The 13,595-nt window shown below is 39.2% G+C and overlaps 1 protein-coding gene across 1 annotated transcript in view; it reads right to left on the reverse strand.

Moving 5' to 3' along the window:
- Positions 1-1,282: 1,282 nt before the first annotated feature.
- LOC100017957 (zinc finger protein 420-like) overlaps positions 1,283-13,595 on the reverse strand; it is a 38,458-nt gene continuing 26,145 nt past the window's right edge. Inside the window, exon 5 of the mRNA XM_007492231.3 lies at positions 1,283-9,741. Within this exon, the coding sequence (XP_007492293.2) occupies positions 7,436-9,741 (2,306 nt within the window). The 3' untranslated portion in view covers positions 1,283-7,435. The remainder of the gene's footprint in view (positions 9,742-13,595) is intronic.

Consider the following 13,595-nt stretch of genomic DNA (forward strand, 5'->3'; position numbering starts at 1 on the left):
TATAATCAGACACAAAAATCCATTTTAAAAGAATGACAAAAATATGAAATAAATTATTTTAAAATGACTTAGAGGTTTAAAAGCATCATTTGTCCTATTAATCATATTTTGTGAGAAAAATATAATTTAATACACCATTATTTTTCAAAAAATTGATTTAACACTTTGTGATATAGTGATTCAAAGGTCCAGCTCAAAGTTCAGTTTATTTTTAATAATAATAAACCAATAACAATAGCTGTCATAGCTTAAATAGAAAAATTCAGACTATATAATTAACAAAACCCAATAAAATTTCACTTCTAACAGACAACAGGAATGATGAGGCAAAAATAAAGCTTTACTCTATACTTCATTACAATTACGCTTTCCTCCTGGCATGGGACATTGTACTCCCAAATTATATTGGTGTTTCAGGTCAAACTATAAGCAGGAACATGTCTTTGCTACCTTCTATTCTTGTGACTACTGTTGGTGTCGTCCATCTGAAACTCACACACCTCACTTAACTTTTCCTACTAACCCTAACATATTTAAAAAACAAAAAACAACCTCCTGATAAGACCCTGCTTACATCAAAGGAAAGTCCCTTGAGAGAATTATTCTCCTAGGATCACTCCCTAGGTTTTGAGATGAACACAGAGATACACTTCCAGGCTATGCTTTGATACCATTGGGTTGTATCTAAGACATCTATTTGTCCCCTAAACTATGAAGGTCACCCCCTGTGTCTTCAGGACACAAGACACTGCCCTGAACCTGGTCAGATGGCCAACAGCCCCCCTCCTTGTACCTGAGTGCGTACCCTCCTCGAGTCACATATCACCTGTTGTAAAGAGTATAAAGACCCCAGAATTGACGTCCTCTAGGAGTTGGCTTTCCATCTATGCTGTTCTCCAGGCTGAATTCAACAGTACTTTCTAAATTAATAAATTTATCTTTTTATTTCTAAGCTAAGTTTTGGAGTCTTGCATTCTTGCAAAAGGTACCCTTCCCAAACCCAGGGTATTCACCTCAATCACCCCATAACACTCCCTGATCCTATGAATTTCAAAACTACTCAACAATTTTAATGTGATTTCCATGTCACAATCCTTAAAAAAAAAATTGTTACTCAAGAAAAGAAAATGTCCCTAGTCCCTGTGAGTGCTACCTCCTGCATACACTTGGCCTTTTTGGACTCCTTATTTTTAGTTCTCTGCCTCCAGACTCCCTCTACCAAATTACTTTGTATGAATTTTTATGTATTATGTGTGTAAATGTAAACTCAATGAGGGCCCCATTTTGCTTTTGTCTCTGTACTGTAATCAAGAGAAATGGCCAAAAGCAGAGGAAAATCTGAGATTTAAAGACCATGGACCCAGGAGAGGCAGATGGAATGTTCAGAGGACCTGCAGAGAATGGGAGAGAGTTCCAAATGCAAAGAAGCAGTTGGAGACAGAAAAGTTTCTGTCTTCTGGTCTTAGACTCTAAGAAAGAGACAGCTAAGAGAGACTCTTCCCAAACCCTTTTGTCTGAACAGTATTGAAGAAAGTTCTTGCCCAATTGAAGACACCTGCTGGTTTAAAGACTACCTTTCCCTTAGGGGAAAGTCAAACCATTTTTCTGAAGAGACTTTTTGATCAAGCCTTCAACAATTGCTAGATATCAGGGACCTCCATATCTTCCCTCTACCCTCTCCTTTCTTCCCTTCAAAATTAAATTAAATACTTTTAGTGACAACAACATTAGGTTAGAGTCTATGCAATAGAAAGGGGAGCTTTAATCTATCAAGTACTAGAAAGCTAAAAGAACTCAATTTTCTTTTGAGACTGGGCTAGGTGACTCCATTAGAAAACCTACTCAACTCCAAGGGGAGAGGGACAGGAAGTATGACACAGAACCAGTCCTAAACAACAGCTGCTTTTAGGTTCCTTCATCTCTCCAGTTCCTCTCGCTATTACAATTTGGCACCCCAAATGGGACATTACAGTATCTATCCACAATTACAGGGCCTTAAATTTATAGTTATAGTAGGGAACTGTAAAGATTAAAATTTAGAGGAGATGGGGAGACTGAGGCAGGTAGAAATTAGTTTCTCTCTGCAAGGAGTATTATATTTTTTAGAGGTTTATTAAAGGTTAAAGATTAAAGAATATACAAGTAAGAAACATGTGCCTAGGCCAGAGGCCTAGACAAAATAAACTCACATCACGCAAGAGACCGCCTGCTCCAAAACGGAAGTCCAAAAAGAGCCAAGAGAGAGAGAGAGAGAGCCCTCTCAAAAGCCTTTGAATCAGCTTAAATACCTTCTCGATCTCGGCCCAGGTGAGATTACAAGGCATTCTGGGGAAGTGGAGCAAAGGTTCGTGGGGATTGTATTCCTGTATTCGAGTCTATTTTTTACAGAGCCCAGATATGCTTAATAAGTGTTTACTAAAGTATCTCTTTTTGTACACCCCTTTATCTTATGCATTTTTTTTATCAACAATGAGAGAACAAGAGACTATCAAGGAATAATCATCTATTTCTACCTTGTTTGAGAACTCTGTAAGAGATCTCACCAGCAGGAACAAATAAACAAATAATACATTTTGCCTTAAAGTCTTCCTATAGTGTCTACTTTTCAAATGTTAGACATTAAAACACAACAATGTTGACAATTCTACTACTATTCCCCACTGTCTAAACATACTACTTCCGTCCCCATTGTATACCATAGTATTTAGCACAGTTCTTGGCACATAAGCGGTGCTTAATAAATGCTTATTGACTGGCTGTTTGGTCACTGGGAACAGAAAATGGCTGCAGCTGCTCCAAGTCTTCCTCTCTGTTACAAAGACCAGTGGGAAAAACTTCCTACGTAGATAAAGTTCACTGGAGTTGATACAGTAAAAGGAGAAGAAAAAGGATTGAGCCCTTTGACAGCTAGGCGGCACAGTGAATAGATTGCAGGCCTGGAGTCTGGAAGACTCATCTTGAGTTCAAATCCATCCTCAGACTTTTAAAGGCTTTGTGACTCTGAGCAAGTCATTTAATACTGTTTGCCTCAGTTTCCTCATCTACAAAATGAGCTGGAGAAAGAAATGGCAAACCACTGTGAAACTACATCAAACCAACCACCTTGCTTAGAGCAGCCCCAATCTGTTGGGCCTAGGGCTACACACCCCTGCTTATACCTGGGGGCTTGGGAGGTGGTTGTGGGCATGGAAATGAGGAAAAGAGGGCACTGAATCTGGAACCTCAAGTCAAGATCCAATTAGGAAATGGGTAGGGACAGTCTCCTCTGTAGATTTTTAAATGACTGGCTTCATAGAGGTATTACCTGAACCATCCAGAGTGACTTCCAGGGTGAACAGGCATCCTGGGTGGCACAAAGGACTTCTAACTGACAGCCCAAGCCTTCTCCACCTTCTGAGTGTGCTAAGGACTGCTACAAGTTACGGAGCAACTGCACTGAATTACCTACCACTTCTTTCAGTTTTTGCAGCTGCCATGAAACTACATATATATGATGAAATTCTAATATTTCTTCTCCATATTCCCATGGATCATCTTACATACCCTAAGGAATGCATAGCCCAATTTAGAAATAATATTAATAATTATATGTCAATAATATTATTAATATTATATCATGATAATTATATTAAAATAAAATAATATTTAAAAATCACACCAAACTTAAGATCAGTGTATGGAGATGAGATGTAACTGAGCTCACCATTTTCTTGTTTGCCTAAGAAGAAAGGAGGTGAGGGGCAAAGCCTAGATGGTGAAAGGCAGTGACCCTCCTGAGGTCTCACAGATTCCCCTCCAAACTTAAAAATAACACATCAGAATGAATTCTGGAGCAGCCAAACCCACAGAAGACAGGGTGAGAGAATTTTTCTATCCAAGACAACCTAGAATAACTGCAAGAAAGATCTGTCCCATCAGTGTGAGAGTGTAGCACAATTTAATACAGGCTGAGCCTCAGCAAGCCTATAGCTGGCCTTAGAGACAACTGGACCCCCAGCAGTGGCTTCCAGAGCTTTTAACCTTCAGACAGTAATGGGTCAGACAACTAGTCAGAAGGAGATAATCAGAGTTTGTTTGTTTTTTTTAAACCCTTACCTTCCATCTTGGAATCAATCCTGTGTATTGGTTCCAAGAGAGAAGAGAGTGGTAAGGGCTAGGCAATGGGCATTAAGTGACTTGCCCAGGGTCACATAGCTGGGAAGTGTCTGAGACCAGATTTGAACCCAGGACCTCCTGCCTCTAGTCCTGGCTGTCAATCCACTGAGCTACCTAGCTGCCCCCTACCAGAGTTATTTTGTTGGCATTAGGTACAGGATTATGTCACACTGCTCATACATGGGTTACACTCCTGGGTCACAGTCCCAGGATGAAGAGGATAAATGGGAGGGAGAGGATGGAGGAAAGTACATAGTAATCATAAATGTGAAAATAAATTTATAGCAAGTTTCTCTGATAACAGCCTCATTTCTCAAACATATAGAGAATTTAGACAAATTTGTAAAAAGGCAAGTCATTGCACAATTGATAGTGATCAAAGGATATGAACAGGAAGTTTTCAGAAGAAGTAATCGAAGCTATCTATAGAAATGAGAAAATGTTCTAAATTGCTATTATAGAAATTCAAATTAAAGCAATTGTGAAGTACCACCCCAAATCCATCAGACTGATTAATATGAAAGAAAAGGAAAATGACAAATATTGGAGGGGATGTGGGAATACTGAAATACTAATGCACTGTTGGTGGAGTTGTGAACCAGTTCTAACCTTCTGGAGAGCAATTTGGATCCATGCCCAAAGGGTTATGAAGTTGATGTAGCTTTTGAATCAACACTGCCACTATTAAGTCTGCATAGCAAAGAGACAAAAAAAAAAAGGAAAAGGACCTACATGTAAAAAAATATTTATAGCAACTTTTTTTGGGGGGGGGCAAAGAATTGGACATTGAGGGGAATGGCTGAACAAATTGTGGTATATGACTGTGGTGGAATATCATTGTGCTATATGAAATGATGAGCAGGATACTCTCAGAAAGCTTAGAAAGACATATAGGAAAGGATGCAAAGTGAAGTGAGCAGAGCCAAGAGAACACTGTGCACAGTAACAGCAATAGTGTGTGATTATCAATTGAATGACTTAGCTATTCTAAGCAATACAATGATCCACAATAATTGTGAAAGACTTATCATGAAAAATACTATCCACCTCCAGACAAAGATATAAGGGAGTCTGAATGCAGATTGAAAATTACTTTTTTACTTTCTTGTTTTATGTTTTTCTTCACATGACCAATATGGAAATGCTTTGCCTGACTACTCATGTATAACCTATATACAATTACTTGTCCTCTCAAAGATGGGAAGGGGAGAGAAGGAAGAAGAGAGAAAATTTGGAATTCAAAAATTTTTTTTTCCAATATGGATTCTCTTCTGCACATTGAATTTTCCTTTTTCGATGAATGACATATGACACCATCAGAAGGAACCTAAAAAGTACATCCAACAGTTATGAGGTCCAGGACAAGAAACTGAAGACCGGAGGAGTACAGGTTCCATTTTCCTCACTACTGTCCATTGAAGGAAAGGGATACTGAAGAAAAATTTAATTTGGGAAATAAACACCTAGTTAAGTTGGCGTCTGAACATGGTATGTAGATTTCTGGACCACACGTATATGAGATGTCAGATTCCTGGATAGAGATAGATAGATAGATAGATAGATAGATAGATAGATAGATAGATAGATAGATGGAGATATTTGAGCATACTTAACAAATGCTAATAAGAAAGTGTCTGCCAAGTGTCTTCTAAAAATAATCAAAAGAGCTTTACACTAAAAAGAATGGAAGAGGAAAGACTGTGTATGCCTAGTCTACATGTTAGGTATTTTAGAGAGTAGCTACAACGACAGAAGAATATTAGACAAGATGCACAGAAAATTCACAGGAGACAAAACCCAAGAAAAGTCAGTAGAAAAACTAGTGTCTTCAGAAGTCTATACATCAATGCCCAACATTTCAAGAATAATAGGTTCCAAACTAGAGGTTCTAATATAAGGCAAATTTGACCTCACAGACATATCTGAGATAGTGGAATGAATGGGCATACCTTATTCAAAAGAAAGGATGAGAAGGAGGCAGGAAAGAATAGTATTTAATATTAAGAAGGTATATAGGGGCAGCTAGGAGAATCAGTGGGAAAAGAGCCAGGCCTAGAGATGGGAGGCTTGATTAGAAATTAGTTGACCTGAAAAAGAAATGGCATTCTGCATGAACTGAAAGTTCAATATGAGTCAGCAGTATGATGTGGTAGTTTAAAAAAAAAAGTCAATACAATCTTGGGCTGCATTAAGAGGTATATCATTTACAGGAATAGAAAAATGACCATCCCACTGTACTCTGTCATCATAAACAGTATGTCATATTCAATCCTTGGCATCATGGTCTAAGGAAATTGGTCAGTTGGAGAATGTCCAGAGAAAGGCAACCAGGATGGAAAAGTGCCCTGGTCTCATGTCAGTTGAAGGAACTGAGCATGTTTGGGAAATGTTTGGTCTGGAGAAGAGAAGAGAAGGAGCCAGTTACTATCTTTAAGCCTTTGATGGTCTGTCCTGTGGGAAAGAGATTAGACTCTGTTTGGCCCCAGAGGATTAGGACAATAGGTGGAAGCTGTATGGAGGCAAATATAAGCTTTAAATTGAAGGAAACTTCCTAACAATTAGAGATGTCTAAAAATGGAATGGAATACCTAAAGAGGAAATGGGCTCCCCCTCCTTGGAAGTCTTCAAGTCAGAGACCAGGAAACAACTTTGTCAGGTATATCATACTAGGATTTTTCTCTGACGTGTGTTGGATGACTAAATCACAACTAAAGTACCTTAGAACTTTCAAAATGTGATCATGCGTATTTCCCAGATTTTTGACATCCAAATGGTTTCCCTGATCCAGTATGGATTCTCTTATATTTACTAAGTTGCATAAGGCAGGTAAAGGATTTTTACATCCATTGTCAGAAGGTATTTTTCCTGTATGAAATCTATGATGCATCATATTGAAGAATGATAGCTGAAGGTTTTCCTTCATTCATTGTCTTCAAAGAATTTCTTTGCCTCAGTATCAATTCATTCTCTTTGTTGTGGCTAATCCCATCACTCTTTATGTTCAGTAAGATGTCTACTTTAGGAAGGAAATGCCACCTTCATGACATTTGAGATTTTTCTCTCCAGTATGAACTCTCTTGTGCTCACTAAGTTTTCTACTCTGAGAAAAGGATCTGTTACATTCAAAAAGATTTAGTCTACTAAGTTCCTTATGCAGAATTAAGTTTACAATTTTGAAGGTTTTTGCAGTGACATACATCAAAAGATTTCTTTGTTGTAATTCATAAAACTATCTCTGGTAGGTGAAAGATTTCCTATGTTAGACATATTCTAAAGTTTTCTATCTAGTGTGGATTTTCTCATGTCGAGTAAGTTGAGAACTCTGCCTGAAGGATTTCCCACATTGATGACATTCAAAGGGTTTCTCTCCAGTATGAATTATCTGGTGTACGGTAAGGTGAGAATTTTGCCTGAAGGCTTTTCCACATTGATTACATTCAAAAGGTTTCTTTGCACCAGTATGAATTCTCTTATGTTCACTGAGCTGTCCCTTCCAGGTAAAAGACTCCCCACATTCATTACATTCAAAAGGTTTCTCTCCAGTATGAATTCTCTTATGTAGAGTAAGGGATTTGTTCCAGCTAAATGATTTCCCGCAATCATTACATACAAAGGGTTTCTCTCCACTATGAATTTTCTGATGTACAGTAAGGTAAAAATTACAGCTAAAGGCTTTTCCACATTCATTACATTCAAATGGTTTCTCTCCAGTATGAATTCTCTTATGTGTAGTAAGTTGGCCACTACGGCTAAAGGCTTTCCCACATTCATGACATTCAAAGGGTTTGTCTCCTGTATGTACTCTCTTATGTTCAGTAAGTGATCCACTCCAAGTAAAGGATTTCCCACATTCAAGACATTTAAAGGGTTTTTCTCCAGCATGCGTTTTCTTATGGGCACTAAGCATCCAACTATGGCTGAAGGACTTTCCACATTCAAGGCATACAAAGGGTTTTTCCCCAGTATGAACTCTCTTATGCAGAGTAAGCTGCCCACTACGGCAGAAGGTTTTCCCACATTCATTACATTTAAAGGGTTTCTCTCCAGTATGAATTCTTTCATGCTCAGTAAGGGACCTGCTCTGGCTAAAGGTTTTATCACATTTAGGACATTCAAAGGGTTTCTCTCCAGTATGAATTCTCTGATGTACACTAAGGTTAGAACTTCGGCTAAATGTTTTCCCACATTGGTTACATTCAAAGGGTTTCTCTCCAGTATGAATTTTTTTATGTGTACTAAGCCGCCCACTATCACTAAAAGATTTCCCACATTGATGACATTTAAAGGGTTTCTCTCCAGTATGAATTCTTTGATGTACAGTAAGGTGAGAACTTCGGGTGAAAGTTTTCCCACACTGATTACAATCAAAATATTTCTTTTCAGTATGAATTCTCTTATGCTCAGTAAGTTGCTCACTACTGATGAAGCATTTCTGACATTCCTGGCATTCAAAGGATTTTGCTTTAGTATGAACTCTCTGATGTACTGTAAGGTAAGTACTTCGGCTAAATGCTTTTCCACATTGACTACATTCAAAAGGTTTCTTACCAGTATGAATTCTTTTGTGTGTATTAAGCTGCCCTCTCTGGCTAAAACATTTCCCACATTCATGACATTCAAAGGGCTTTTCTCCAGTATGAATTCTCTTATGGGAACTAAGCTGCTCACTGCGAATGAAACATTTCCCACATTCGTCACATTCAAAGGGTCTCTCCCCAGAATGAATTTTCTCATGTCGAGTAAGTTGAGAAATTTGGCTGAAGGCTTTCCCACATTGATTACATTCAAAGGGTTTCTCCCCTGTGTGAATCCTCTTGTGTTCAATAAGCTGCTCACTGAGACTAAAGAATTTCCCACACTGGTGACATTCAAAGGGCTTCTCTCCCATATGAGTTACCTGATGTACAGTAAGGTGAGAACTTTGCCTGAAGGCTTTCCCACACTGATTACATTCAAAGGGTTGCTCTCCAGTATGAATTCTCTTATGTACAGTAAGATAGCTCTTCCATCTAAAGGCTTTCCCACATTGGTGACATTCAAAGGGTTTCTCTCCTGTATGAATTCTTTGATGACTTCTATGAGATTTTCTATTGGTGAAGAATTTCCCACACTCCTTACATTTATATACTTTTTCTTCACTATGCTCTTTATTAGAGTGAAATAGGTCTGAGGAACTGAATGACTTGCTGCATATAGTACAATTGCAAAGATTCTGCCTGCAAAAGGATCTATCATGTTCACCTAGGTCTGAATACTGTTTTAAGTTCTTTCCATATGTGTCACACTCCTGAAGATTTTTTCTAGTGTGAAGTCCCTCTTGTGGAATAAGGATTGACTTCAGTCTGAAACAACTTCCAAACACAGACTTAGTTGAAGTTTTTCTGTGGGTAGTTGTCTCTTGATTGCTTTGTTTATTCTGACTGCAGTTCTTTTGCTCTACTCTGATATCACATTCACAGGCTTCTCCCAATTTGTATTTCCAGGATTCATGTGTCTGAACTCTCTCCTTAGATGATTCTTCTGAAGAAGCACATGGATTTACAGTTGACTCTGCTGTTTCACATCTGGCCATGTGAAGATGAAACTCTGAAAAAAAGGGGAAAAGTGTCAATCTCCTTTGTATTCTGTGCTGATAGAGAGGATTCTGATTTACAATGTAAACTCTAGATTTCCTAGAGCATTATCCTCCTTGGATTGTCCTTTAGATGGACAGAGAGATACATCTCCAGGTTATGCCTCTATACCATCAGGTTGTATCTAAGGCCTGTCATGTACCTGTCATGTCCCCTAAACTATGATGGTCACCCCCTATGTCTTCAGGAAGACCCCAGTCAGATGGCCAACCCCCCCTGCCCATACCTCAGTACACACCACTCTAAAGTTAAGTCTCCACTGTTATAAAGAGTATAAAAGCCCCAGAAATAATGTCATCTGGGAAAGCAGCTTTCCATTGAAGAAACATGCTGTTACCATGGGAAATTGCCCTCCAGACAATACCCTACATAGGGTCCTTTGCCCCAAGAACTAAAACTACCACGTCCTTATTCATGTACTGCCATAAGGATATGCTATCTCAAGACTTCAGGTTTCACTGGCCTGGGTCACAGGCAGACCATATGTTAAGAGGAAGCATCTGGGTACCAGGGACTAAGATTGATGTGTCTTCACTTTTGGCGCCTGGTTCTCAAGACAACCCCCACCCCTAACCCCTCCATATAAACCAGACCTATGCAATGCTCGAGGTCTTCTGCTTCTTGTGGAGGCTGAAACTAGAGCTTGAATAAAGTACATCTTGTGTATTGCACTTCTGTGTGTATCTCCTCCTTGGAATCCAAACCAGAACCAGACTGAACACCATCTATGCTGTTCCCCCTAGGAAGCAGTCTTCTACCTATGCTGTCCCCCTGGCCAGATTCAACATTATCTTCTAAATTAATTTCTCTTTTTATTTTTAAGCTAAGTTTTGGAGTCTTGTATCCCTGGAAAAGGTACCCTTCCTGAACTCTGGGGGTTCACATCAAGCCCCCACAACAAAGTCAAATTTGAACCTAGGACCCCCAGACCCCCATCTCTAGGCCTGGCTCTCAATCTATTAAGCCACCCAGCTTCCCCGATCAACAATTTAGAAAGGACACAATAAACATTTTAAGGTGCAATTTGATGTCCCAAATATGTAAAGATTAAAAATCCCCATGTAACACCTTGTTTTAAACTAGTTTAAGTAACTAGAACTAAGTGAATTACATTCCAGAGCATTAAAAGTATCTCTAGATGGCAATGAAACTATTAACAGGTCTTCATAAAACATTAAATTTATAAAAGTTTAATTCTGGAAATTATAGATTAATTCCAGGGAATCATTTGTTATCTAAAATGACTGGAATCATGAAGAGATATAATATCTCTAACGGTAAATTCTCAGTCCCTATAAGGTTGTATGGAAAATATCAGAAGGCCAGAATTTCAGTGCATGAGTTTGAACTGAGAGAGTATCTGGATTCCTAACATACAACAATCGGTTAAAGTCTACCAAAATATCATTTTAGACATGATGGAGAAATATCAGTAAGAAATAGATTAGGATAGATGGATTTCAAACAGCTAAAACAGTCTTGTTCAATGAACTAATGTCAGCATGGTTGGCGTTTCTTATGTTACGCCTCAGGGTTCTGTATTTGGCCTTGTGCCACAACCAGTTGACCACAATCTCAATCTAAGGTAACCAAACATTGTGACCACTAAAAAGTGAGCAGCAAGAATATTGTTCAGCTCCCAGAAAGTAATGGTGTCTCTGTAAAGCTGTACTAGTCCAACCACATTACAAAGGGCCACTGACAATCACTTACGAATATGAATTCTACTAGTGTTAACTTGGGAATAACACAGAACTACAGAAGTAGTCAGAAAACCCAAGTCTTTAATCAGGAAAGAGATAGTGCTCAATATTTGGACCACCACACAGAGGAAAGCCTAAAAATCACCCAGATCCAAAGACTCTGGGACTCTGGGAACACCACTGAGAGGATCACCACTCTAGATGGTTTACCTTGAGAACAATAGAACTTGGAGAATTTATATACCATTGGGGGAACCAAGAACAGGGAAGTATGACTGACTGCCATTACCATGACTACAAGGAAATAAGAAGTCCAAGACAGGATTATCAGGGAGAGGCCGTTGCTTTACAATGGATACAAAAGGGAAAATGGGAGAAACTACTAATACAAAGTGTACTTAACATTTGATTTAGATCTACTAGTTCCATCCAACTAGGACCCTGAAGGTCTATTATTCAGTCTGAAATGGCTAAATCTGAAACTTCCCTTGGGTGAATTCTCAAGGAGTAAATTTGGGGTCCCCAGATTTCAAGTTGATTCTTGAAAGTCAGTTAATAAATGTTTAAGTATTAACAGTGCCAGCCATTATTAAGCACTGGGATTTAAAGTAAGGCAAAATAAATTCCTGACAACTTATGTTCTCTTGGGGAAGATAACAAATAAGTAGGAAGACAGAAGGACTAAAGGTTATTTTAGAAAGCAGAGTTCTAGTGTTAGGGTCCAGGTTTTCGCCCACCACCAAGGAAGACCCGTAGACAATACAATCAGGCAAAAGGGTCATTTATTGAACTGGTGTGCATCAGTGGAAACTCAGCCAGGAGAGTTCTGAGTTCCTTCTGAAAGGCTAGGCCTTAAATACCCTCCAGCATGTATGGTCCTCCTTCCAGTCCCTTATCTGTTACATACCATTGTTGGAAGGTTACGTATGTATGGCCTATGTATATCCTCAGCCCTTGTCTGTTATATACTATTCTTGGAACCTTGACATTTTTATGTTACTGGGGTCTTCTTGGCCTCTAAGTTCTTATCTGGTACCCACTGCTGCTGGGATCTTGGCATATTTATGGTTCTGAACTTCCAAAGCCAGGCAGCTCCTTGCTCAGGCCTTCCTCAACTTCTAAGGCTGGGCAATTTCCTGCTCAGGCCTCCCTCACTAGCAGCTGGAGAGGCTGGGAAGAAGGGTAGGAATGAGAAAGCCCTCTTACAGAAGGTAGGACTTAAGCTGAGACTTGAAGAAAGCTAAGGAAGCCAGGAGACAGAGATGAGAGAAGAAAAGCATTCCAGGCATGGAGATAGCCAATGCAAAGGCATGAAAATAGGAGATAAAGAACCATGTTCAAGGAAAATAAAATAGTGCAGTGTGACTTTATTTGGGAATACAGGGAAGGGAGCAAAGAGTAAGAAGAGTGGGAAGACAAGAAGAGGTTGGGTTGAGAAGAACTTTATATGTCAGAGGACTTTATATTTGATCCTGGAAGTTAATGGGGAGCCACTGGAGTTTATTCATTGGGAGTATGGAGAAGGAGGTGACACAATCAGATCAATGCATTAAGAAGATCACTTTAGCAGTTGTGTGAAGAATGGATTGTAATGGTGGCATGAGATCCTGGGTTTCCTTTTGTACTCCACAAGTGGAAAATTCCTTTCCTTGAATTCCTGTAATGCTGAGGAAAAGGTGACTCTGGACATCAGAGATCCATGATAAGGAAAGACACCCTGAGAGGAATCTTCTTGAATTCTCCCCTAGATTTTGGACACAGAGATATACCTCCTGGCTAAGCTTTGATACCATCATGTTGTATCTAAGACATCTATTCACCCCTTGTGTCTTTGGGACACCAACCCCTGTTAGATAACAAATATCCCCCACTCCTGGCTAACCTCATTCCATTCCTTCATTCCTGGTCACTGAGCTGCTGTTGTCAAAAGATATAAAAGACCCAGAACACATCTCCTGGAGGAGGCAGTGTCTACTCTTACACCTGTCCTCCCAGCCCACTTCAATATGAATTCCAAATTAATAAATTTCTCTTTTTAAGCTAAGTTATGGAGTCTTGCATTCTTGCAAAGGGTACCTGTTCTGAACCCAAGAGGTTCACCTCA

This window comes from Monodelphis domestica, chromosome 4 (genome assembly GCF_027887165.1).
Source record: "Monodelphis domestica isolate mMonDom1 chromosome 4, mMonDom1.pri, whole genome shotgun sequence".
NCBI classification, from domain to species: domain Eukaryota; kingdom Metazoa; phylum Chordata; class Mammalia; order Didelphimorphia; family Didelphidae; genus Monodelphis; species Monodelphis domestica.